Here is a 26,759-nt window from a genome sequence, read left to right as displayed (position 1 = left end):
TAGGGTTTTTAGGAAATACAGATTAAGTTATAAAGAGCTCCCAAGAGGGAAAAGTTTCAAGGGATGAGCCCTAGTGTTAGGGTTCTTAGTGCTGGGGAGATGGCTAAGTCAGTAACATGCTTGCCTCACGAGTTCAGTCCTCAGTATCCATGTAAAAAGCTGGATGTGGAGGTATTACCTGGGGAGACAAACAGATAAACAGTCTTCACCCAAGAAGGCAGCTAAGGACAGACAGTAATGATTGTACCAATGTTCATTGAGCATTTCTTTGGGATTACTAACAGGTGAGGGGTTACTTACAAGGAGCAAGGATAACACAAAAGTAGCTGTACCACCAGATAGCCCACTCCAGCATGGCTCCAGAAACCTGCAGCACTGTAACTTGAAGGCAGTTCCCAATATTTCTTTCTTTCCACCTCCCAGTAGCTGTTGATAAGGGCTTTCAAGAATCTTCAAAGATTTTGTCCATCTGCATGTATGACTTCTTAATCTCCCAAGGCTTGTGAGCATCCTCTTCCTTTCTGAAGGCCAATATTTTGCTTTTGGAGGACTTGACATTCAATAGGTGAGGATACTGAAGAGACATATCCCTAAAACTCTCTGGTCAGCCAGCCTAATTGATGGGCTCCAGTCCAATGAGAGACTTTGTTTCAAAGGCAGTAGAAGGCTTGCTGTCTAATCCCTGCACCTCTCTACCCCCAGACAGGGTCATTCTATGTTGCTTTGACTGTCCTGGAACTCACCATGTAGACTAGGCTGGCCTTGATCTGTCTCCCAAAAGACATGTGCTATCCAGATGTGTTGGCGAATGCCTTTGATCCCAGCACTCAGGAGGCAGAGAGAGGCAGATCTCAAATTCGAGGCCATCCTGGTTTACAGAGTTAGTTCCAGGACAGTTTACACAGAGAAACCCTGTCTCAAACAATAAGACTTAACATCACCACCACTTTGCCTGGAGGCATTCTTGATTCGTATTTGAGGTTATCCTGGCCGCCACACAAAAAATAGTACCCCAGCCACCACCAACAAAGCCAATCACAAAATAGGTGCTGGAACTTGGGTATGAGAAGGATACACACAAATGGTTAAGTGTGGCTAGGTTCTGAAAACAGCTTCCAACATGGCAGTGAAATGTTAGAAGATTTATTATGCCATTTTAGAAAGCCACTTTCCCTAAAACTCAAAGTAATCTCCTTGGCAAAAAACAAACAACCCAGAAAAACTGACCACATAAATCTAATCTCAAAAAACAACCCAAGTAACAAATACAGTCTTGAAAAGAACAAAGTTAAAAGTGTCACACTTGTTGTTTTCAAAACTTCATATTCTGAATTAAATAAATCTGACTGTATGATACTAAGGTGCCAGGCGCGGTAGTGGTGCATTTCTGTAGTCCTAGCTCTTGGGGGGTAGGCAAGAGGACCATGTGTTCAAGGTTAGTCTGGGTTACCTAAGACCTTGTTTTAAACAAAGGCAAACTGCAGTGCTGGTAGATATCCAGACCAAGGAATTGAATAGAATGCCAGTGAATACATCTTTGTGCATATTTACATAAGGACAAGGATGCCAAAATAATTTGTTAGGAAAAGTATAGACCATTCATCAAGTTGTGTTAGGAAATATAGATATTTATGTATAAAAGAATTGTTAGGGTACTGGTGAAATGGATTAGCAAATAAGAGCACTAACTGCTCTTTCAGAGGACCCAGGTTCAAGTCTCAGTAACTTCTTGTGGGTTTACAATTTCTGTAATTCTAATTCCAGGGGTTCTGAGGTCCTCTTTCGGCCTCCCGGTGTACCAGACACTCATACATGTAGTCAAAATACCATATGCATAAAATAAAAATAAATCTAAAAATGATTATATTTTTATACCTCGTATAAGAGTTAGTTAAAAATGTATTGGTGCCTGTGCTCCCAACACTTAAGGTGCAGAAGTAGTTCATGGAAAGTTTGAGGCTAGTCTGGGTGTGGAGTCAGCTAGACAAAGTAACACATTCCTTTAATTTCAGCAGAGGCAGACGAAGATGGATCATACACCTACACCTACACCCACACCCACCCACCCACCCACCCACCCACCTACCTACTTACCTGTACCTTTAAAAAATTGTGTGGCAGGCAGGGAGTGGTTACATTGAGGGCTAGAATGTAACACAGGGTCAGAAAACCTTTGAGGGGTGGGAACTGAGGACTAAACCCAGGGTTTTGTCCTTTCTAGGCAAGCACTCTACCACTGAGCTAAATAAATCCCGAGTTCCCAAGATCATCTTTGGCTTGTCTACATACTGAGTTTATGGCTAGCTAACCCAGAGTACATGAGACCCTGCCTTTCTTTAAACAAACAAACAATAAAACAAATAGAGGTATAATTATGGCACTTAGGAATCTCAAGCAACAAGAAATTAAAACAAGTTTGAAGTTAGCCTAGGCTAATCTCAAAATAAAATAAAAACATTAAAAAAAATGCCCAATAAGAACAGACTTTTGTTCACCCATATTTATAGATGTATTATTTATATTACCCAAAAGATAGAAGCTACTTATGTGTTCCATCAACACAAGACTGGATAAATAAAATGTAGCATATGAACTTCTGATGGCTACAACATGGGTGAACCTTATGATGAGACATCATAATTGATAGGGAACTATTTAAGCTGTGAGGAATGTAGAATAGCATTAGAGTGCTTGCCTGGCATGTTCAAGACTATAGGTTCACATATCTAGTACTGTGAAGAAACCAGGTCAATCGCAGAATACAGATGCTATGATAATATTTATATGAGACTCCTGAAAGAGTCAGATTTATAGAAGTGGAAAATAATTGGGTAGTTAGTTGGGTAGTTAGTGTTTGGATACAGAATTTTAGTTTTTCAAAATTAAAAAAAAAGCTATAGAGAGAATACATAAACATATAAACATGTAGATACTATTTAAGTGATAGATAGTTATGGAACCTTTTTGTAAGAACAGATGTAACCCTATGAAGATTAGAAATTGAAATTGACGTTTGGATGCAGAACTCAACATTTCCAGTTTCAGATGTCCTAAACTGAACTCCCTTACCACCAGCGAAATAATAAGACTCAAACAGAAACACCTGCTCCCAATCTCATTAAATGCAAACTTTGCCCTTTAGCAAGCAGGCTTAAACATCTGTCTTACTCTGATTTCTCTCATTCACATCTACCCCCCCCCCCCAAAAAAAAAGAGGGTTCCTGACCATGTATGGGTATATCCTTCCTCTGGTCTTTCCCCTAGTTGGAACTACCATCTAACATCATGGTCTTCTGAATTAGTCTCCTAGCTTGCTTCTGTCTGCCTTCAGCAGTGTGTATTCATTCTTAAACATTTTGGATTTGGGAGTTCAGGAGAAGTGGCTCAGAAGAGCACTGACTGTTTTTCCAGGGGACCCAGGTTTGACTCCCCTATTCTCATGGTGATTAACAACCAGCTGTAACTCTAGTTTCTGGGGGATTTTATGCCCTCTTTTGGTCTCTGAGGCCACCAGGAACTCATGGAGTACATAGACATCATGCAGACAGAACACCTATGCATATGAAATATTAACTAAAAAGTTTTAAAAGGTATCTGTTGTGACCATGCATGTAGATCACATTTTTAGAGGGCAGGCTGAGAACCAACATATACTAGAAGGGACCAGAAAATAAATCCTGTCATCTTTCTGACCATATTTCTAGTCCTCCCTTTGTTTACTTGGTTTCATTGATGTTGCTGAATTCCTTCAGTCTACCAAGCTACCTGGAAGCCATTATAGAATACTGGCAGATATGTCCCAGGAAGATGCTCATGGTGGTGCTTACCAAAAAACTCACTGCCATGACTGCTGTTCAATGTTCTTCAGAGCAGAGCAGAACACTATGGAAGGAAGACAATAGAAAGCACACTGGAATAAAGAGGTGCTCTTCTTTCTGTGTGTGCTTTGTACTTAACAACTGCCAAAGAAAGTGTTAACCTGATCCAATAAATTCACCCAGACCTGGGGTGCTTTCATATGCTCTTTTCTACATGCATCTCAACTCAGTGTGACAATGAAACCATTTTGTTTTTTAAGCCTCCCTTATGTGATAAAATAAAAGCCCTTATCTTTTCCCTAAAGCAAGAAGTTGCTTACTGTACAGTCTGTCTCCAATGCAACAAATTTATCAAAATTTAATTACATGTTTAATTTTTCTTGTGTGCATGTGAGTGGGTTGTACATTGACATACTTGTATAGAGTACAACCTGCAGGAGTAACCACACGTAGAGGCTAGGGATTGAGCTCAAGTCATCAAATTTGAGAGAAGTACTTTTACTTACACACACACACACACACACACAGGGTCTCATACAGTCTAAACTAGCCTTGATCTTCCTGCCACTCTACCTGCTAAGAGTTAGTAACATAACATAGGTATGCTCCATCTCATCTGGTTTATTTGGTGTTGGAGACTAAACCTAGGACTTTGTCCATGATAGGTAATTACATTACCAAGTGAAATGGGTTCCTTGTTTATTTTTTGAGACAGAATCTTGGTGTGTATCCCCATATATAGCCTGGTAGTATGCTTGATAGTCTAGTCTTTCAGAAATTCCTCTGTATCTGCCTCCTACATGCTGCTGAGGTTACAGTCATGAACATCACACTAAGCTCATAAAACAATCTTCAGAATTCATAGTAATGGGAAGAAGAAAATGGTTAGAATGCATACATAAACCAGGTATGTTGTTTTAAGCCTGTAATCCCAGTACTCGAGGAGGGAGGCAGGAGGATCAGAAGTTCAAGGTCATCTTTTCGGTGACATAGAAAATTCAAGATCAGCCTGGCATACATGAGATCCTGTCTTAAAACAAACCTGTTTAAGGTAGCACACATCTATATTCCTAGAACTGTGGAGGTGGTGGTAGAATGATTAGTCATCTTCACCTACATAGCAAGTTTGCGGCTAGCCTGGGACACAGAAAAATCTATCTATCTATCTATCTATCTATCTATCTATCTATCTATCTATCTATCTATCTATCTGAGTTTTCAGCTTGGTGTCGTGGCACATGCACTCAGAATGTGGGACCAGGCCTTGTTGAATTTGAAGCCATCTTGGCCTACGTAGTGAGTTAACAGGACATTCAGGGTGACGTAAAGGGACTGAAAACAAAACTACAGAAAGAAATCTGTAGTTCTCATTTGTGTAATTAGTCAAAAGGTCATTGTTGATATCAGTGACTTTCTTTTGAGACGGGCAGAGGGATCGCTTTGGGGGGGGGCAGGCCTGGAGTTTTGCTGTGTAGATCATGCTAGTCTCAAACTCAAAAAGGCCCATCTACCTCTGCCTTCCAAATGATGGGATTAAATATATGCACCACCATGCTTTGCTTTTCTAAATTACCAATTTTATATTTCCCTTCCTTTAGGCAGAACTTGAGCTATTTGAATTATTTTTAACTAGTGAAATACTTTACCTACTTAAAATTTCATTCAGTTTGGTTTTTGTTACTGTAGTTTTGTTCCTGTAGTTTTGGCAAGAAAGTTTGAAGAGGTGCTTCAAAGGGTCCCCTGGGTTTCAGACAATCTTCCTGGCTTTCTTTATTTAGTAATTTCTCCTTTATAATTAAGATCAGTCATTCCAACCCATAGGTTCTGACTATTAGTTTCAGTGACATAAAGAGTCCCAATGGACCAAATTGGCAGTCAGTACCATCTTCTAATTTAATTGCATCATTAGTTGTGTAGGCTGGTAGAGGTATTTCCTCTTTGGAGACTAATACTTCCAGATTAGTAGAACTCATTTGGCAGAGTGAGGCAACATTTTTGTGATGGATTATTGGGTTCTAGAATGGTGAACAGCAGAGGCTTAGGGTGTGGCTCAGAGGTAGACTGTGTACTTAGCGTGTGAATGAGCCCACCTGCCTTTCTTCTTGATTCTAAAATTGTGTACTCTGGCATTAGGGAGACAGCTCCATGTTAAGGTTCTATGAGGAAAAAAATTCATGTTTCTCTACCAATTTGAAAGGCATACAGTATGACCAGGTGGCAAGCTAGTCCCTCCTGAGGATAGGTGACAGAATGGGTCTCATTGTTGGTATGTTCTGTGTTAGCTTTAGGCAGGTAAGATTTCTGTGGGAGAAGACTATGTTTTTGAGTCCATACATTGCCACTATAGCCAACCCAATCCACCAACTGAGTTTGTAAGTAGGCACTCTAGTCATTAGAGAAAGAATATGACTTACAACATTAACACTGTCTTTCAGGGTTGCTGTGGGTGGGACTATAGAGATAGTAGGTTCCCACTTTGGGAATAGACCCATGTATAAATCACACATTTTTCCTTTAATCATTTGGCCACGGGGAACTCCGAGGAGGCCACTAGTATGGGTTGAAGAATAAGCAAATGAAGACAGCAGTGAATGAGTTGAGTACTCTGGTGCATAATTTACCTTTTAGGACCTGCTTGATTTTAATCTGTTTCTACTTGATAGTAGATGGGTACTGCTCATGCCTAGTTAGAAGGGTAGGGTGGGTGACATGCAGGTCATGTTGAGAGATTACAGAGTCATGTTGTAGTCTGTCTCGTTGTTAGGCATTTGGTCTCCACTAAGAACCAATAGAAAGAAGATGGGCATGAGAAACTATGCCTGTAATTCTTGGGAGGTGGAAGCAGGAAGATGACATTGAATTTCATCCTCAGGTCCTCACTGACATACCTGCTTACTTGAGCTCTTTCTTCAGACCCCAGAGGGAAGAGGGAGAGAACTGTTTGTGCACACATACACCTACTCCTACTACTGATAATTCGGAATGGTTGAGTTAAAAGATTCCTTCATTTTCTGTTTTTGTTTGGCTTCACTCTATTATTTCAAAGTCTCTGTGTAGTCTATGTTGGCCTGAACTTTTGGTGGTCTTGGAGCTACCTCACAAATCCTGTTTGTCATTATTCTTGGCTTTCCTTATATATAAGGAAAAATGTTCACTTGTGTTAGGGGACTAAATGATCCCTTTTAGGATTTGGAATATATTTGCCTGCACTGTTAATCATCCCCTTCTAAAGAAATCCATGAAAGGCCCGGGTTGTTGCTCAGTGGTAAAAAAGCCAGGCCCTTGGTTCGATCCCCAGAAAACACACACACACACACACACACACACACACACACGAAAAAGAAAAACATTTTTGTGTGCACACATGCTTGCTTGTGTTATGTATGTATTGAAGTATTTCTGGAGAGCCAGCCTGCATAGTGAAATCCTCCAAAATTATCTGTCTGTCTTGTTTGTCTGTCCGCCTGCCCTATCTGTCTCTGTTTCTATTTCTCTCTAATCTATGTTCTCATGTAGGTGTATATGCAAGTGTGAGGTCAAAAGCAGGTGTGGTGGGTTATGGTGAAAGACAGTACTTGTGTTGTTGCCCTTTCACAGAAGAGAATAAAACTACCACATCAATATGTGTAGTGTGCAATGATATGTGTTTATTGGGCACTAGTAGAACAAGGAAGCAGAATTTTATCATCTAAGATTCTGGCTTTATTATCATTTCTATGGTAGGTAGAAAACCAATGTACTTAATGTTGTGGGTTGTGTGAGTAAGTAGGCCTTAAAACTAAAGCCTAGAGCTGGAGATTATACATCAGATAACAGCAGGAGGCCTTGTGCATAAACCAGGCAAGATAACAGGAGGATCAGAAATTCAAAGCTATTCTGGAGACAGGGTTTCTCTGTGTAGCTTTGTAGATCAAGCTGGCCTCAAAGAGATCCACCTGCCTCTGCCTCCCAAGTGCCGGGATCAAAGATATATACTCCACCACTGCCCAGTTCAAAATTATTCTTGCCTACATAGTGAGCTTTCTGACCTACTTGAAACAGTCTCATTATCCTGGCTTGCTGGAACTTTCTTTGCAGACCAGGATACACTCATCTTTGCCAGTCAAGTGCTAGGATTAAAGGACATCACCACATCTGCTTTTTGTTTTTTGTTTTTTGTTTTTTTTAAAATATGTAGAAACAAAAGCCTCCCTCGCTCCAAGCTGAATGCTTTCTGAATGCTTTTCTTTACTGCCCAGGTCAGACTATCAGGCCACATGGCCAGCTCTGTACCCCCAAAGAAGGGATGATAAAGGGGTAGGTAACCAAGCCAGTCCTCAGATGACACACTAGCAGAGCAGAATCAGAGAGGACCAGAAACAAGAGGAGAATTAATATTTTTATGTTAATACTTTGTATTGTATCTTGCAAGGTTCCAGAATTTATTTAGTAGACTATACAGCCATGGCTTTCCTGGGACTCACTCTGTAGACAAGGCTGGACTTAATAATTCATAGAAATTTGCCTCTGCCTCCTTAGTGCTTAGGATTAAAGTTGTGCGTACCACTGGTTCAGTAAACTTTTACTATGAGAATATTAGATATCCTTGGATAATTTGCCCTACTTTGGGATATAGATCCCCCCCCCTTTTTTTTTGTCAGAGAGCACAAATGGCCAATTATTTGTAGTAACCTGAATACATTGTTAGAAATAATAGAAGCCATTGAAAATGCAATATGTATAAAAATAAAGTTTAATAATCAGATGTGATTACCACAGATGAATTTTGATTATGACTACATATAAATAAAATTTCCGACTTTGTACCAAACCCTGTTAATGTCTTCTCTAACTTTAGTTCTATCTATCTATCTATCTATCTATCTATCTATCTATCTATCTATCTCTTGCATAACAGAAAATAAAAGCAGAAATGGGGTTTATAAATGACTACATATAAATAAAATTTCCGACTTTGTACCAAACCCTGTTAATGTCTTCTCTAACTTTAGTTCTATCTATCTATCTATCTATCTATCTATCTATCTATCTATCTATCTCTTGCATAACAGAAAATAAAAGCAGAAATGGGGTTTATAAATGACTACATATAAATAAAATTTCCGACTTTGTACCAAACCCTGTTAATGTCTTCTCTAACTTTAGTTTTATCTATCTATCTATCTATCTATCTATCTATCTATCTATCTATCTATCTCTTGCATAACAGAAAATAAAAGCAGAAATGGGGTTTATTATGAGTCACTGGTATGCACTAAGGAAATATTTCAATCCCTATTGCCTGAAAAAGGAAAAGTGCCTGGCTTCTGTTTTTCTCTAATTAGGAAATCTATACATCATGTCAAGAGATGATGACCCTGTCTTACTATGCCTATTTCACTGACCTGATTCTAGTTATATCCCTTATTCTCTGTGTTTTACACTATTTGACCTGATTCAATTTATTGAATGAGTTGGCTTATTTTAATAGTGTTTAGAAAAGTTAAATTATAAACCAACTGTAATAGTTTCATTTTTCAGCAGAAAAGAAATTTAATGAGCAGAAGTTTTTTTATTCTTTTCTCCCCTTAAATGAAGAGAATCTTAATTAGTACATTGAATTTCTAAGGAAAACCTTTAAGAAGGGCTATGAAAGTAGCAGCAGAGTGTGCTGGCCTTGCCTTTAAGGAGTCCTGGCTTTGATCCTTAGCATCAAGTCTGGCATGGTGACATTTGTAATTCTAGCACTTAGAAATTAGGGTCAGGACTGTCAGAAGTTTATGTAGTTTAAATCCATGTGATATTTTAGACACTGCCAAAGCCCAAAATGGGAGAGATACAACAAAATACTATTGGTGCTAGTCAACTGGCTGGAGAGGTGGGTTAGCAATGAAAGAGTACCTGTCAAGCAGCCAGCGGTTAAGAGCACTGGCTGCTCTTCAATAGGACCTGGGTTCAATTCCCAGCACCCACATGGCTCACCACTGTCTGAACTCCAGTTCCAGGGAATCAGATGCCTTCACACACTTAGAATAAGTTAAATAAATAATCTCCAGATAATTTTTTTCTTCTGGAAATTACAATTACAATTGTTCATTTAACATCATTTTCTGGACACCAGTACAATGTGGCAGGTACTGCATTCAGTTTGTTTGGGTTGAAGTACATGAAGGAAATCTGTTTCACAAATATAAATATTTGGTAGTATTATATTTTTTTCCCCTGGTAACTATGTATATTCTTTGATTTGGCATGGAAACTTGACAAGTGGTAATATTGTAAAGGTTATTAGCAATATGTATGTGAAACCAAAGCAGTGAGGGTTTTTTATGCTATTATATTAAATCCCAGGGTCTAAGCTGAATGTGGTGGTACACGCCTTTATTCCTAGCAGTGGCCAGCCTGTACTTCAGGACAGTCAGAGCGACGTAGGAAAAACCCTGTCTCTAAAAACCAAAAATAAAAGCCAGGCAGGCATTGGTGGCGCACGCCTTTGATCCCAACGCTTGGGAGACAGAGGCAGGCAGATCTTTCTGAGTTCCAGGCCAGCTTGGTCTGCAGCGTTAGTTCCAGGACAGGCCCCAAAGCAATACAGAGAAACCCTGTCTTGAAAAACTGGAAGGGGGAAAAAAAAAAAAAAAAAACCCAGTGTCTGTCTACACTTGAGCCTGGTATTATCATACAGAATTAATCTGGTTTTGATACAATGATGGAATATTTGAATAATTGGTATTAACATTTAGCTGGTTGCTTTTTCTGGTAGATGATCAGTTTCATAGAAATTGGCTCCTGTCACCTCCTATTCTCCCTCTCTGTAATTAAAAAAAATTTTTTTAAATGTGTGTGAGTCTTTTGCCTGAATAGTATGTTTGTATACTACATTCATGCAGTGCCCTCGATGATTAGAAGAGTTAGGTGGAACTGAACCTGGGTCCTCTGTAAGAGCAATAAATGCTCTTAACCACTAAGTTACCTCTTCAGCCCATTTTTGTAAACAGTTTTAATATTACTATTGTGTGCATGGAGGTGGCATACGAGTGTCATAGCACATGTGTGGAGGTCAGAGAACAGTTTTATCTCAAGAGTTTATCCTCTCATCTCTTGTCTTGGCTTCTGGAGCTCCACCCAGTGAGGTCACCAGGGTTATACTCCACACGCCTTTACCTACTAAGCCATCTTACGCAAACCAATATACTTGAATAGAAGACCAAGGTTTTTTTGCTTTTGAGACAGTTTTTCCTCTGTATACCTTTAGCTGTCCTGGAACCCCCTCTGTAGACAAGGCTGACCTTGAACTAAGAGGTTGCCTACCTTTGTGTCCTAAGTGCTGGGATTAAAGGTATATACCAGCACTGCCCAGCAAAAACCAAGTAGGTCACTAATGGGGATAAGGTCGTTTCTATTTATTCATGTAAATTGAATTACTGTTTACAGTTTTTTTCATTTTTACTTAACTATAATTGGTTTTGAGTAAACTACAGTTATATTAATAAAATCAAAGCCCAAAAGCTAGATAGACTTAAATGGCTCAACATCTATAATTGCAGCCAATATTTAGCAGTCTTTGAGGCAGGGGATTTTTAAGAATTTGAGACCAACTTAGACTATAGAGTGAGATGCTGTCTCTTTTTAAAAAAAGAAAAGGAAAGATAAATTTAGTTCCAATGCTGTTGTTCTTGCAGGGGAGTTTGCCTGCTTAGCTAAGGAGTTTTAAGAAGGGAATCTAGGTCAGCCGTGTCTGCTGAAGATGTGGGAGTGCATTTCTGTTAAAGCTGCTCATTAATAATACTGTAGCTAGAGACTGCCTGTTCTGAACGAGGCTCCTTAGAGCTGCTTCCGGCTGTGCTGCCCCTCCCTTCTGGAAAGAAAGAAAGAAAGAGCCTAGTAACCACACTTGAATGTGTCTTCTCCAAAGTGTGTGAGAAAAACATACCACTTCTCCCATTTACAACCCATCAGCACACAGTAGAGACACAGGTCCCTGTGTCCATGCCATTTTGATTCATAATAGCCAATCTATGGAATCATCCTAGGTGATCTTTGACAACTGAATAAAGTTAAGCGTGCACATACAATGAGATCATGTTTTCAGGAAATGGGTAGAACTAGAAATCATCATGTAAATAAAATGAAGTAAGTAAATCAGGCCCCACAAATCATTACATGCTTTCTCTAGTGTATTCAGACTCTAGGGAAGACACATAAACATGAAAGTAGTATAGGAGGTATTTGAGAAGAGAGTAGTACAAGAAGTGATAGGATGGATGAATGTGACCAAAGTATGTTGTGAATGTAGAAAATAATGTCACAATGATACCCATTGTTTTTGTGCCAATGATGCTCAGCATGATTTGTTTGCAGGGAGATGCAGATCTAAACAATAAAGTTAAGAGGAAACAAAACAGGAAAAATAATTTACTTTTAAGTGTGTGTGTAATGAGAGGTTCTTTGTCCTGGCTGGTCCTGCTGCCCATCAGCTCCTCATGGACGCTATATTAATTATAAAAGGGTTGGTTGGTGGCTTGGGCTTCTTATTGGTTAGCTCTGTCTTAATTATTAAACCATTTCTATTAATCTATGTATTTCCACATGGTCTTGTCTTACTGGAGGACATGCAGAGGTATCCTTTCTTTCTGGTATCACATGGTGTCTGTTTTTGCCAATCTATCCCAGAATTCTCAGCTCCTAGTCCTACCTTATTGGTCAACAGTTTTATTCATCAGCCAGTAAGACACACACACACACACACACACACACACACACACACACACACACTCACTCACTCACACACAGACACATACGGACTTCCCCCATCATGTGTTGTGTGTATGTGTGTATTATTTGTATGTACATTAGTATAATACTTTGTATCACAGCCAGATATAGTATAGAGCTAAAATAGGATGGGCACTGATGAAGACATGGAAAAAATAAAGCCAATTCTGTATTGCTGTTAGAACTACACAGCTGTGTTTGGCCATTTTACAAAGGTTTCACAGCTCCTAAAAATATTCCACGTGAAATTGTGAGTCCATAGAAATAAAAAGTTGGTGTCAGGGCATAAAGTAGACATGGGCAACAAAAGGTTATAGAATTTCTCTTTGAGAATTTTAAAAAAATGTTCCAAAATTAGATCTAGCACATCTGTCACCATACCAATCCCCCTCAAATCCTACATTTAAAAAGAATGAATTTCACTGATGTGAATTAAACCCCAATAAAGATAGTATTTAAACAATGAAAGGAAGATTGGCTCAGGAGATAAAGGCACTGGCTGCCAGGCTTGTTGATTTGAGTTCAGTACCCAGGACCCATGTAGTATAAGGAGACCAGAGAACAGACTCTTGGAAGTTTTCATCTAACCTCCAACATAAACTCACATTTTCTCACAAATAAATATTTAAATAAATAAACAAAAGGAAACCATCAAACAGTTCCAAATTTCCCATGCCATTGTACATGTTTTTCTTTGCTTTATTTTTTTTCAAGACTGGATTTTTCTTTATACTCTTGGCTGTCCTGGAACACTGTAGTTCTGACTGTCATATAATTCAGAGATCTACCTGCCTCCCAAGTGCTGGGATTAATGGTGTGCCCCACCACTACCTGGTCTATTTTACATTATTAAGGGAACGTTCCCAGGTTTCCCAAACCATTAAAATCTTTTGGTATTGTCAGTCTTAGTGATCACAGCTTTTAACCCTGATTGATTGATTGATTGATTGATACAAGGTTTCACTAGGTAAACCTAGCTGGCCTGGAATTTGACTTGTACTTACACAGATGTGTTTGCCTCTGCCTGCTGAATGCTGGGATTAAGTTTGAGTGTTTGTAAGTGAGTGTAGATGCCCACAGAGGCTGAGGTGTCAGATACGAGCCACTTATTAGGGGTGCTAGGAACCAAATTTGTATCCTCTACAAGGACATCAGCTATTCTCAACCACTGAGTCATCTCTTCAGCGTCACTCTTCCTCTCCCTCCCAGTGCTTGGGATTAAACTTGGGACCTTGTGCACTTTACCATTCAGTTACACCCTAGCTGATTATGGGCATTTTACTATTTAATAGTGTGGCTCCTCATTAACTTTTTAAATTTGTATTTCCCTAAGGGCTAATAATAATGAGCTGCTTCTCTATGTGTAATATCCATTGGGTTTTATTGAAATGTCTATTATTAAATTGAATTATAATTGATTTTAACCTTTTCTGAATGTAAGTCCTTTAATAAAGGTTTATCATCTTCTAAATTGTGTGTTTGTTGTGGCAGTCTCACCAAGTGATATCTGGTCTTCCTGATCCTCCTATCTTTACCTCTTATGTCCTGGAATTATAGTGCTATTCAATTTAAATTTGGATGTTTAATTTGAATGATCTATTCACTGTAGACAGTCCTGTTTTGATGATGCACCAGTATATCTGTACATAATCTGAAGATCACAGATTTCTTCTCTAGTGTTTTACAAGTTTTTAAGATTATAATTCTTGTTTATCTGGGGTCAACTTTTGTAGATGGTGTAATGAAGTATCCAGTTGCTTCTGTGTTCCTTGCTGAAAAACTGTCAGAGGCTGTAGAGATGAATGGCTCAGTAGTTAGAGTAAAGGCTGTTTTTACAGAAATCCTAGGTTTGGTTTCAGTATCCATATGTTGTCTCATAACTGAAGCTCCAAGTATCTGATGCCCTCTTCTGACCATGCATAGACATACTCACAGGCAAAACACTCATACACATTAAGAAAATTTAACAAAAAACAGCCATGTGGGAATGGTGGGCCACACTTGGGACTACAGCATTCAGGAAGTTAAGTTCAAGGTCAAGGCAGTCTACATCTAGGATGTGTGATCTGCCCAGCCAAGGCTACATAGTGAAACTGTTTCCTTAAACTGTTTACTTATGTTGGCATCTTTTGTGAAACCCAATGGATCCTCCCACTTTTTTTTTTTTTTTTTAATTAAATGGGAGACAGGGTCTCACTGTCTAGTTCTTACTCTACTGGAACATGCTATGTAGTTGTTCTCAAACTCAACAGAATCCACCTGCCTCTGCCTTCCAAGTGTTGGGATTAGCCACTTGCAGTGTTGTTGTTTTTCGAGACAGAGTTTCTCTGTATAACAGCCCTGGCTCGCCAGGCACATCTTGTAGACCAGGTTGGCCTTGAACTCACAGAGATCCACCTGCCATTGCCTCCAAGAGTGTTGAGATTCAAAGCTTGTACCAGAACCACCTGATGACATTTGACTTTTTTTTTTTTTTTTTTCTTTTTGCCAATTGACTCTTAACAGGAGTTTTTGCTTTGTTTTTCCTTCTGAGTTTTTTTTTTTTTCCCCCTGTGTAACAGCAGTTGAGTGTTTAATTATTAGCTTCTGTATAGATTATGAAACAAGACAGCTTTTGAAACTTCTGTGATTTCAAATTTTATTCGCTTTGAACATAAGCTTTCTTAAAGATTTATTTATTACGTACAGTGTTCTTTCTGTAGGCAGCAGTTCTCATTACAGATGATTGTGAGCTATCATGTGGTTTTTGGGAATTTAACTCAGGACCTCTGTGAGACCAGCTAGTGTTCTTAACCACTGAACCATCTCTCCAGCCCCAAATCTAAACTTAATTTTAGCCAGAAAGCCCAAAATTCAAGAATTGCTTTGAACTTTTTGATTGTTTTGAGAACTGCCTTTGTTTGTTTAGATTTTATGTATGTCTGGGAGTAAGTGCATATTGCACATGTAGGAATTAGTCAGTAACCTGCAGGAGTTGGTTTCTCCTGTCATGTGGATCCTAGGGATTGAATTTAGGTCATCACTTCGCTGTCTTGCTTGTCCAAGAATTACTGAATACTGAGTCTTTCATTTTTGATCACGGAGTACCTTTCCATTTCCTTCTAGCTTCAAAAAAAAAAAAAAAAAAAAAAAAAAAAAGCATTTTTTTTTCTCCTTTCTGGGCTTGGTAGCCCACACTTCTAGTCTTAATACTCAAAGAAACAGACAAAGCCAGATAACTTCAGGACAGCCAGTGCTATATAATGAGAAATCTGTCCCCAAAACAGGAAACAATTCCCCTCCCCCAAGGTGTTTATTAGATATTAATGTGTTATATTGATCTATCTGTAATGTGTAAATTCTAGTAAGTAATTTGTTTTGTTTTTGTATTAAGGGTCTCCTTCTGACTTCCTTGAAGAAAAAATGGCCTACCAGGAATATCAGAACAGCCAGAACTGGCCAGAAGATTCAAGCTTTTGTTTCCAGCCTCAGCAAGTGTTAGGTACTAACCAGACTGGTAAGTGTGAGCTGTGAGGTAGTAGAAGAGAAGCTAAAGCATTTTGGCTTCAAAATACCTCAGTAAGGCATGGCCAAAGTATTATTTTCCATAAACATTCACTGGGACCTTTATCCTTTGTTTTTTCTTTCTGAGTTTGAAATAAGAGTCTCATACTGTAGTCCTCAGCTTTTCAATGCTAGGATTACAGGGATGGGTCAGCCATAGCTAGTTTTGTACTTTCATCAGAAGCCCTTAATTTCCTATAGTGTTTTTTTTTTTGGGGGGGTGGGGGGGATGAATGGGGAGTGTAAAGATTTATTTATTATGTATGTAGTGTTCTGCCTGCATATATGCATACAGGCCAGTAGAGGGTACCAGGTCTCATTACAGATGGTTGTGAGCTACCATGTGGTTTCTGGGAATGGAACTCAGGACCTCTGGAAGAGCAGTCAGGGGTGCTCTTAACCTCCTAGCCATCTCTTCAGCCCCCCCCCCCCCCAGGTTTTTTGTTTGTTTGTTTGTTTTTTAATCTTTGCAAAACTTCACAGTGCCCTCCACAGATGAAAAATGTTTTGTCACCTTTTGTTCTACAAATAACATTCTAGCTAAGTTTGTTTGGTTTGGTTGTTTTTGTTGTTTGGTTTTGAGACTTTGAAACAGCATGTCATTGTATCAGTCGCGTTGGCTTTGAACTTATAATATTGGATTACAAGCATGTATTTTCATGTCCAACATACATTTTATTATTTGGTTTTTAATTTTTGTTGTTTATATCTTCAGTACTGAAATTATAAGTTTTTTGTTGTTGTTTTTGTGTGGGTGCTGAGGATCTAACTCAGGTGTTCATGCTTTTATGGCCAGGACTTACTGACAAAGCTATTTCCATAACCCCTATTTTCTTTTTGTTCTGTTTGCCTTTTTTAAAAAAAATACCATAAGTATGTCTATTAGCATATTGAAATTTTAGTTTCCTCTATACTTCTTTAGTCCTAAAGTGGAGTATTGGGTGTTCTTTCATGAGGTTTTATGTTGCTGGCTCTCCTAGAAAATTAGAATTTTAAGAGAACAATGGGTATTTTTAGATAATAAGTGAGTTAGTGAATATTTATTGTTCCTTTGTCATGTAGTCATGCTATTTAATTTACTATTGGCAATACAGATGTAACAAATGAATGTTGATTCATAGGAAATACGAAATAACAATCTTTCTAATTGCATTCACTGTGTATGTGTCTTTGACTTTGTTTTCATTCTAGATCCTTTTAAGGTCCACCACGATGATGGTCTGGCAGATCTGCTCTTTGTCTCTAGTGGACCCGCAAATGCTTCAGCATTTATGGAACAAATTGATCCTCTGGGAGACAGTTACGGTATGGCTTCAATTAGATTCATTCATTATGTCAGATCTATCATTTATTCATTGTAAAGAGATCCATATAATAAATGACAATTGATTAAGAGAAAACATACAATAAAAAATTTGAGGTAAGTTCTCTACAAGAAATCAGTTTAGGGTACGTTTGGCTATTTAACCAAGGACAGCCTTGAATTCCTGATTCTCTGATCTCCACCTCCTAGTTAGTAGGCATCACACCTGGACTAATGTGAAATTATGAAAAATGAATTTGTTTGTGTGCTATTACTGGTGCCATAAAACACACACACAGTAGTCATGGAAATAAGAGATCTCATTAAAGCACCGTGTTCCATACCACTTTGAACTGAAAAACAAACAAAACTGAGAGTATAAACGAATACCACTGGGACCTGTTTATGAAGCACTAGAAATCACAGCCAGGTCTTGATGCTTGCTGGGCAGGCAGTCCAGCTGAACCACAGCCCTCCCCATTGATCTTTTAAATATATACAGTGGTGCCAGCATTTATTCCTACTTTAGAGATAAGGTGATTATAAAGAAAATTATGTTAAAAATATAGTATGATATTGTATACATTGTAAACTTTATCAGTAAGCAGTAGTACCCTCTTCTTGTCTGTTGGCATCTTCATGCTTTGGTTGCTCTGAGTATCCTTTGACCACTTTCTTTTCTGTTCCTTTCCTTTGAAGTCAATAATACTCCATTTATTTTTAATGTCTTTCTGTGCTGTCTGGAGTAGGCTCGCGTTCATGATCCTGCAACCCTGCTGGTATCGAGGATTACAGCTGTGTGTCATCATGCTCTCATTTTGTAGATTATGCCTTACATTCTTTTGTGTCTCTTAGCTTTAGTTTAAATCCCATCACTTGTAGATCACCCCATTAGTCTCCTAATCAGTCTTTCTAACCGCAGTCTAAATAGTTCACTTCTACTGCTCATCCTGAATCCCTAAATATTTTATGTTTTTATAGACATTTCTGTTTTATTTTGTTTTGGGGCCCTGTCCTGGAACTAGCTCTGTAGACCAGGCTGGCCGGGAACTCAACAGAGATCTGCCTGCATCTGCCTCCCGAGTTCTGGGATTAAAGGCATGTGCCACCAACACATTCTTTATGAAATTATAAATCTTTTTTGATTTTTCAGGTCATTTCCCTATGGTTTGTATAGTCCTGTTTGTACTGTAGGATATGCCATAGAATATGCCAGACCTACTTGAATAAAATGGATAGCATAGTACAGCAGCTTCTTGACTTGTTGGTGTCTTTGTACTTTAAGAGGACTCTTGGTTTTTGAGACAGGGTTTCTCTGTATAGCCCTGGATTTCCTCGAACTCACTTTGGAAACAAGGCTGGCCTCAAACTCACAGAGATCCACCTGCCTCTTCCTCCAAAATGCTACCACTGCCTAACTGCTAAGAGGGCTCTTAATCCTTAATATTGACTGCCCTCTTTTTCTGCTCCTGCTTCTCTGAAACCTGTGATAATCTAATCCTCCGAATTCTTGTTTTATTTCATTCCCATAGCAGTTAGTTCATACCATACTGTTTATTTGATGTGCACCTGTTTTGCCCCTCTAGCAAAACTGCAATCATCTTCCTGATGTGGTGGTGTATGCCTGTAGCAACACCTGCTGCGGAGGCTTTACAGGAAGATCACTGGAGCTCAGGAGTTTACGGCTAACCTATAAAACAATGAGATTCTGTCTCCTAAAAAATAGAAAGTGTGAAAGAACTTTAATTATTGGTAATAGCTGGAACTATCTGATAATAAATCTTATGTCTGACATAGAGCATAATCCTTGTATTTGTCAACTTGCTAATAATGAATTAAGCATTTTCATAAAGGCAGATTCTAATCTTGTTTTATAGTGAATAAAGGCTCACAGTAATTTGTTATTCACTAGATTGTATTGAAGTTTGTTTTGGTAGTTCTCAGTCTTCAGTATTCTAAATCTTTGTGACATCCAGTAGAAAGTAACCAATAAATATGCATCCCTGGTGCTACTAGGATATAGCGTTACTCTTACCTGGTAACAATTTATCTCAAACCTGGGAAGTGAGGTGGCTCAGGTATTAAGAGCACTTATTTTTGCAAAGGACCAGAGTTTGATGCAACACCCACATGGGGATGCTAGTAACTACACCACCAAATAAGTAAATCTTTAAAACCCATCAATTAACCGAAAGCTGAAGAATGCCAGCAGACCTCCTGTAAAACCTTGAGTTTGTGTTTTCTTGACAACAAACACATCTCTGATGTAAGGTGTCAGATACCTTTCACTGTCCACTGATGACCACAATATAAACTGTGCTTCAATATTAGATATGCTTCCTGGGGATTCATTTCCTCCCGTGGCTGTTGTATCTCAGGAGTGGTCTATGGAAGCCTCAAACTCTCCACACCCAGAGTCCTTCATTTCTCCAGAAGTAGTTATGGAAACCCTACAACCGGCAGCAGGTAAATCATTAAAAGCTATTTGGTTAGTTACTGCACTAGCAATCTCAGAGCCCTCAATTTCCTCAGTATCTATAGCAGGTACAGATAAACAAACTTGTCTCTTCTTCTTTCTTTTGAGACAGGGTCTCTCTATAGAATCCTGCCTGAGTTGGAAGTCACTGTGTGCAACAGGCTGGCCTCAAACTTTTACCGTGATTGATTTATTGTTTATGGTCGATTGATTGATATGTAATTGTTCTTTTAAACATGTACTTTTTCTCTTGGCCATGTCTACTTCACATCTTGTATTCTTAATACATTTGATTGTAGTCAAAAGCTAAGAAATAATGACTTGTCCTTTTTTGTTTTTGTTTTTTGTTTTTTGTTTGTCTTTTTTTCCCAGACGGGGTTTCTCAGTGTAGCTTTGGAGCCTGGAACTAACCATTGTAAATCAGTCTGGTCTCGAACCCACAGAGATCTGCCTGCCTCTGCCTCTCGAGTGTTAGGATTAAAGGTGTGTGCCACCACAGCCTGGCATAGTGACTTATCTTTGTTAGCATCATTTTATTCTTTTAAATGTTGAGTTATCACATCACATGTTAAACTCTGTAGCTTCTTTATATATAAATTTATTTAACTTTATTTTATATGCATTTTTGTGAAGGTATCAGATCCTCCGGAACTAGAGTTGCCAACAGCTGTGAGCTGCCATGTGGGTGCTGGGAATTGAACCCTGGACCTCTGGAAAAGTAGCCTGTGCTCTTAACTTCTGAGCCATCTCTCCAGCCCCAACTCTGCAGCTTCTTAACTAGTATAATCTGATATTCATAAAGTCAAGTATTTCTTGTTCCTTAAGAAAGTAATTTTCACTTGAGGTGTTTTGTTTTGTTTTGTCCCCCCTTCCCCCCCCCCCCCCACTCATAACTTAAAATTTTCTTGGTGTGACTGTTTTGGCTGTTTATGTGTAAGTGTGCCTGGTGCCCACAGAGACCAGAAAAAGGCATCAAATCTTTCCAAACTAGGGTTATAGATGCTTGAGCAAGCATGTGGGTATTGGGAATAGAAAATGAGACTGCAGGAAGAGCAGTCATTGCTCTTAACTGCCTAGCCATCTTCCAGCCCAGAAAGTAATTTCTTTTTGTTTTGGTTCTCTCCCTCCGCGCCCCCCCCCCTCTTTTTGGAGTTTCTCTGTGTAGCCAGAAAGTAATTTTTAAATTCTGGGTATGAATGGTTAATGTTAGGCTATTCTCCCCCCCCCCCCCCCCCCCAAGAGTTTCTCTGTGGCTTTGGAGGCTGTCCTGGAACGAGCTCTGTAGACCAGGCTGTTCTGGAAACTCTCAGAGATCTGCCTACCTCTGCCTCCTGATTGCTGGGATTAAAGGCATTCACCACCAACACCCAGCCTTTTTTTTTTTTTTTTTTTTTTTTTTTTTTTATGTGCTGTGATATTTTGCTTGCATGTATATTTGTGTGATGTTGTTATATCTCCTGGAATTGAATTTGAAGACAGTTGTAAGCTGCCATGTGAGTGATGGGAATTGAACTCAGGTCCTCTGAAGAGCAGCCAGTGCTCTTATCCTTCTCTCCAGCCCTGTTAGGACTGAATTTTTAAACTTAATTTCTTTAGAGCTGTCCAAGGAAATAGAGACGGAATCAACAAAAGAGCAGCTGCCAGCTAACGCTTTGGGAGTGATGGCAGAGGAGACCACTGCTGTGTTGCCACCTCGAGAAACAGATGTATCTCTGTCCACACACATGACACCAGCCACAGAAACAGAAGTGGCATTTGCTAAAGATGCAGAAGAGGCCACCAAACCAGACAGGATATTGTCAGATGTCACAGAGCCATCCATCGAATCAGATATGTTCCTGCCTGAGGACATGGAATTACATGCAGTGACAGAGGAGGCCCCTGTTAAGGATGTCATATTGCCAACAGAAGCGGATTTATCTTTGACCAAGGATATGGCACCTCCCACAGACACTGAAATGGTCCCAGGCAAGGATGTGACACTGCCCAAAGAAACAGAGTTGACACTTCCAATAACAATGGACTCGGTACCACCTGAGGATAGGGTGCTTACCAAAGAAACAGAGTTAGGCCCAGTGAAGGGCATGGTTTCACTCTCAGAAGTGGCACTGGCAAAGGATGCTGAGTTGTCTCCTGAAATACCTACAGCTGAGGAGATGGCACTGCCCTCAGACACCCTGATGGTCTTGACAAAGGATGTAACATTGCCTGTAGAAACAGATGGATCTCTGGTCAAGGACAACAATTCATCTCTGGATAAGGAAATTGCTCCACCTACTGAAACAAAAATTGACATGGTCAGAGATATGGCTCCACTCCCTGAGTCAGAAATGTCTCAGGGCAAAGTGGTCACACTCCCAGAAACAAAGGTGACTGAGTTCAACAGCTCTACCCTGCTTTCAGAAAAAGAGGTAACCTCAGTCAAGGACATATCTCTGCCTCCAGAAACAGAGGCTCCCCTAGGTGAGGATGCTGTTCTGCCCTCGGAAACAGAGTTGACCCTGGACAACAAGGCGACTCCAGCCACAGATGTTGTGCTACCCTCAGAAACAGAAGTAGCAACAATTCAAATTAAGGACCAGGAAAATGCACAGGCTCAAGAAGAACTAAGTGAGGAATTCCAGTTAGAATCTGTCCAGCACAAGGGGCAGTTAGCAGACTCTCCTTGCATGATTCTACCAGGTATGGGCTCCTGCTTTCTCTTAGTATTCTCTGTAAGGGGCAGCTGTCATGCCTGGTAAAATACAACCTCATTCATTGCTTTACAGGTCCACTCATTCCTCCTAACCAGTGTTCTCAACCTCTCTTTCCTCTGCTGGCTAGTCCCATTCTGTGCTCATCCTTGCTTTTCTTCTAGACAAATGAGGCAGTAAGATAGGATCCACAAACCACCATTATTACATCGTCTACATAATGACTTGTATCTATGCACTGTGTCTGCCTTTCTCCTGTTTTATGGGTAAACTGTCCTGTCTTAAATAAAACCAACCCCTTCCTCACTTGACAACAAATCCCATCCCCTTCAATGCTGTTTCCCAGCCATCCTTGTTTTAGTTACTCATTAATTAAATCTTCCTTCCATTTTATCATTCCCTCTGGCTTTTCAAAAGCATTCTTTTTTTGTTTGTTTGTTTGTTTGTTTGTTTTATCTACAGAGGGAAAAAAGTTCTGATAAGATTTCTCATTGTGTAAAGGCAGCAGACATGAAGGCTGACAACCTAAGTTCAATTACTGGGATCTTCATAGTGAATGGAGAGAACCAACTGATAAACTGTTCTCTGAGCTCCAAATATATGCTGTGACATGTGTGTTCCTCTTCCACATAAGATAAATGAAAATTAATTTTTACAAAGGAAAATGGGGAACTATTGACCCTGCCTTCCATCTGCCCCTCCGGTTTTCTAGTTTCTCTTCTTTAGTGCAGGAGAATTCTCTAAAACACATTCTCATCTTCAGTTGAAAATATAGTTGAAATACGATTTCTCTGAAACTTACATGAATTTTACTATTACCTTTAGAACCAGTCAGAGTCGCAGACCAGCAGTCTAACTTGCCAGTAGATGAAGGTTCTCTGTTAGAGAACTTAGAGCAAAAGGAAACATCTGGCAGTCAGCCTTCTGAACTTTCTTCAGGTAAGTTGGGAATTCTTCAACTATTGCAGTTTTAAGTGGTGAGATGATGATGGCTCCTGTGTTGTGTGGTGGTAATTATTAGCAGTACAGTTTATGAAATAAGCTTTCTTCAATACATTCTGCTTTAGGCAGAAGGTGAGCATCTTAAATATTTACTGTTCTGTCAGTTGCAGACTCTAAATTTTGATTCAGTTGAGCTGTTCACTCACTATTCAGGTCTTCAGCTTGTTATTTCAGTCATCTCAATTCACTCAACTTCCTTAATAAGGTAAAAAATTTTAATGTCCTAATGTTTTATAAATATATCTGAAAAAAAGTTCTACACCTCAAGTGATGGTCTTTGATTACCCCATCAAAGCTAGTTTCCTTAGTGTAATGGTTATCACGTTCACCTTACACATGATTACCCCAGCAAGGGTTTGAAAAATGTCTTGGAAAAAAGGCTTTTTGTGGATGAATGCTATGAAGATAGACTACTTAAATGAAACCGTAAATGAATTTTATTTTTTAAAATGTTTACAAGGAATTTGTTGTTTAGAATTTTAGCTAAGTTCATGTATTGCAGGTACCCCTTCCTCACAAGGTAAACAAGTTTGCAGACACAGTGACCGCAGGGCAGCCCGGGCCAGGCCTGCCAGGGTCCCTCCTGAGCTGCTGGAATGTTCTCCTTCATGGAAGACTTTTGATCCCATGCTGGGCCCCTACCCTTTGTCTGAGTTGGGTTTGGTCTCTGGTTCACATTCCTCTGGTGACCATGAGAACCAAAGAAAGAGTACTCATGCTGAATTCCTAGTACCCCAAAGAGATCATGGCAGGGAGGCCAGGGATACAGAAAGCATGCCAGTGATGATGAGGAAAAAGAAGAAGAAACCAAAGCAAAAGAGATATCCTCAGTCCCGAGCTGGGGGACCTTGGGATGACAATGCAGACGAGCCCAAAGATCATTCTGTTGCACCTGGCCCCTTGAAGTCAGGCATTGGCCCCAGCCAGCCTACTCCTGTGGGCACACAACATGGACTTGTATCCAGAAGAGTCTTGAAGTGTGATTGTGCAGAAAGTCACAGCATTACTTCATGTCCAGAACAACCTCCAGAGACTATGGTGAATGCTCAGTTCACGCTGAGAGTAGAGGAAGACCACAGAGGTAACAGCTCAAAGAACCAAGATGAGAACTCGATGCAGCAAGAGGAACACAGGTCCCCAGCTACTTCACACTTGAAGCCTTTAGTGGATACAAGCAAGGCAGTGGGCTCATCCAGTTTGGAAGGACCCCTGATAGACAGTGCTAAACACAAAGCAACAGCTCTCCTAGGGGGTTGTTCCCCCATATTGGGCCAAGAAATTATGAATAGTGTTTCAAAACCCACAACAGAAAAAGTACTAACAAATTTGACCCTCACTTCAACAGCAAATAATCCGTTAGAAGACTGTCTAAAGGAAGGGAATGGTGAAAGTAAAATAACTAAACTGCAGGTGTTGAATGATGGAGTTAAGGATGTTAAAGAACTCAAACCAGAGACATCTCTCAGGCGAGGCGAAGGAGCCAGCCTGTTTGCTTCTAAGGAGCTGAAAGACCCTGAGTTAATTCAGGCTCCTGGGCTGGAGTGTGAGCTGTTTAAGAGAATGATAGGTGACAACAAAAGCAGAAAGGGAAAGGGTCCTGGGAAAGTCAGAACAGGCTCGGGGAAGTTAGGAGCCAAAACTGAGGTGTCACTCCTGTATAGTGAGAAGGAGGGAAGAGCTGATCCTGTGCCAAGGGCACCAGTCCCTGCACCTGAAATAGTGAGTATGGAGGCTTCCAGGAGAGGGCTGGGCTTGGATTCTTCGAAGCAAGCAAAGGCTATTACTGATGTCATAGAAACAGTGGTGAGGGTGGCCAAAGACATGACTGATGCTGGTGTGGGAAGCATCAAGCCACCTTTGGAAACTGGGTCAACCTTGGAGGTTAGGACAGAAAAAAGAGCTGAGGTTAAAAATGTGGGCATTAGTAACCAGAGCAAGGAAGGGAAATGTCCTTGGATGGATCATGAGTCAATTCCCTGGGTTTCTGAAAAAACTAAAAAGAGAGGCAATGGAGGCAGAAACAAAAGGTTTAAAAATAATTATCCTGTACAGCCTACCAAAATGGAGGTCAAGGAAGAAATCATCAACCCACCTTGTGTAGAAAAGGAGAGTGATGATGGTAATGCAGCCCATAAAAACAGGGAATTAGGGCAAACTTCCCCTAAAATACACAATCCTGTGTTCTCACACACATCACACACACCCACAATGGAAGTTGCAGACAAAAAAAGTAAGAATGGTGAGTCTAATTCTGTTGAATTTGGGCCTATTGTGGGGAATAAGACAAATTCAGTTCAAGATTCTACTGTTACTACTGAACCAGCTGCCAAGGTGACTGGTGGAAGATCCCAAGACCCCATCTGGAGGCCAGGATTTGTTCCCTCAGTAGAACCTGAGGAAAACAAGACATGGGTAGCCAAGGGACACACTACAGTGGCGGACAAACCTAATAAAAGGAATGATGATGGGAAATGTAAAAACGTTAAAAATAGTTTTCCTGAGAAGCACATTTTGGAGATTAGGACAGATACAACAAAAATACATACTCCCATGGAAACCACGGGAGACCACAGAATTGAAGAAATGGGGTATATGGATGAAAATAGAAACATTACATTTACCTCTGGGAGAACACCATCAGGGCCAATGAGTAAGTCAGCTCCTCCAGAGGTTATAGGATCATCAGGCTGTGAAACACTGCCCTGCCCTACTCCTCAAGTAGTAAAGAAAGATGATTCCTTCACTGACACTTCTAGAAAAAGCGGGCAAGAGAGATTCCTAGCACAGAACACCAAATTATTAATACAAGATACTTGCAGCAAAGATGGAGTCCCAGGTCAAGAAAGGTCTAAGAGTCCCTCTGTTACTGTGCCCTCTACTAGCACAGAAGTTGTTCTTGGGTCTTCTATAGAAGCCCAAAGAAAGTTTAACAGTCATGGGGATCATTCTCTTGAAAATATAGGTAAACTTTCAGATTGCAGGGAGAATGAAGTAGGGATAATCCCTGAAAGGCATGAGGTAGGAGAATCTGAGTTAGAGCAGTATGGATACTCTAAATATTCAGCACAGCATGCTACAGTGCCTGCTAAAGGACACTTCCTTGCTGGTGTGCCCACAGAAAACCAGAACCTTCCAGAAGAGGTCACAGTCCTAGAAACACATGTAGGTAG

The 26,759-nt window shown here is 39.9% G+C and overlaps 1 protein-coding gene across 3 annotated transcripts in view; it reads left to right on the top strand.

Annotated features, from left to right (window-relative positions):
• Map4 (microtubule associated protein 4) overlaps positions 1-26,759 on the top strand; it is a 119,347-nt gene that overhangs the window by 56,911 nt on the left and 35,677 nt on the right. For all 3 annotated transcript variants that reach the window (XM_051203428.1, XM_051203443.1, XM_051203435.1), the window contains exons 4-8: positions 15,946-16,068; positions 17,307-17,420; positions 19,750-19,884; positions 21,491-22,576; positions 23,413-23,526. In XM_051203428.1, coding sequence (XP_051059385.1) covers positions 15,946-16,068; positions 17,307-17,420; positions 19,750-19,884; positions 21,491-22,576; positions 23,413-23,526 — 1,572 coding nt within the window. The remainder of the gene's footprint in view (positions 1-15,945; positions 16,069-17,306; positions 17,421-19,749; positions 19,885-21,490; positions 22,577-23,412; positions 23,527-26,759) is intronic.

This window comes from Phodopus roborovskii, unplaced genomic scaffold, assembly GCF_943737965.1.
Source record: "Phodopus roborovskii unplaced genomic scaffold, PHOROB, whole genome shotgun sequence".
Classification (NCBI taxonomy): Eukaryota; Metazoa; Chordata; class Mammalia; order Rodentia; family Cricetidae; genus Phodopus; species Phodopus roborovskii.
This window is presented reverse-complemented; position numbering and strand designations above follow the sequence as displayed.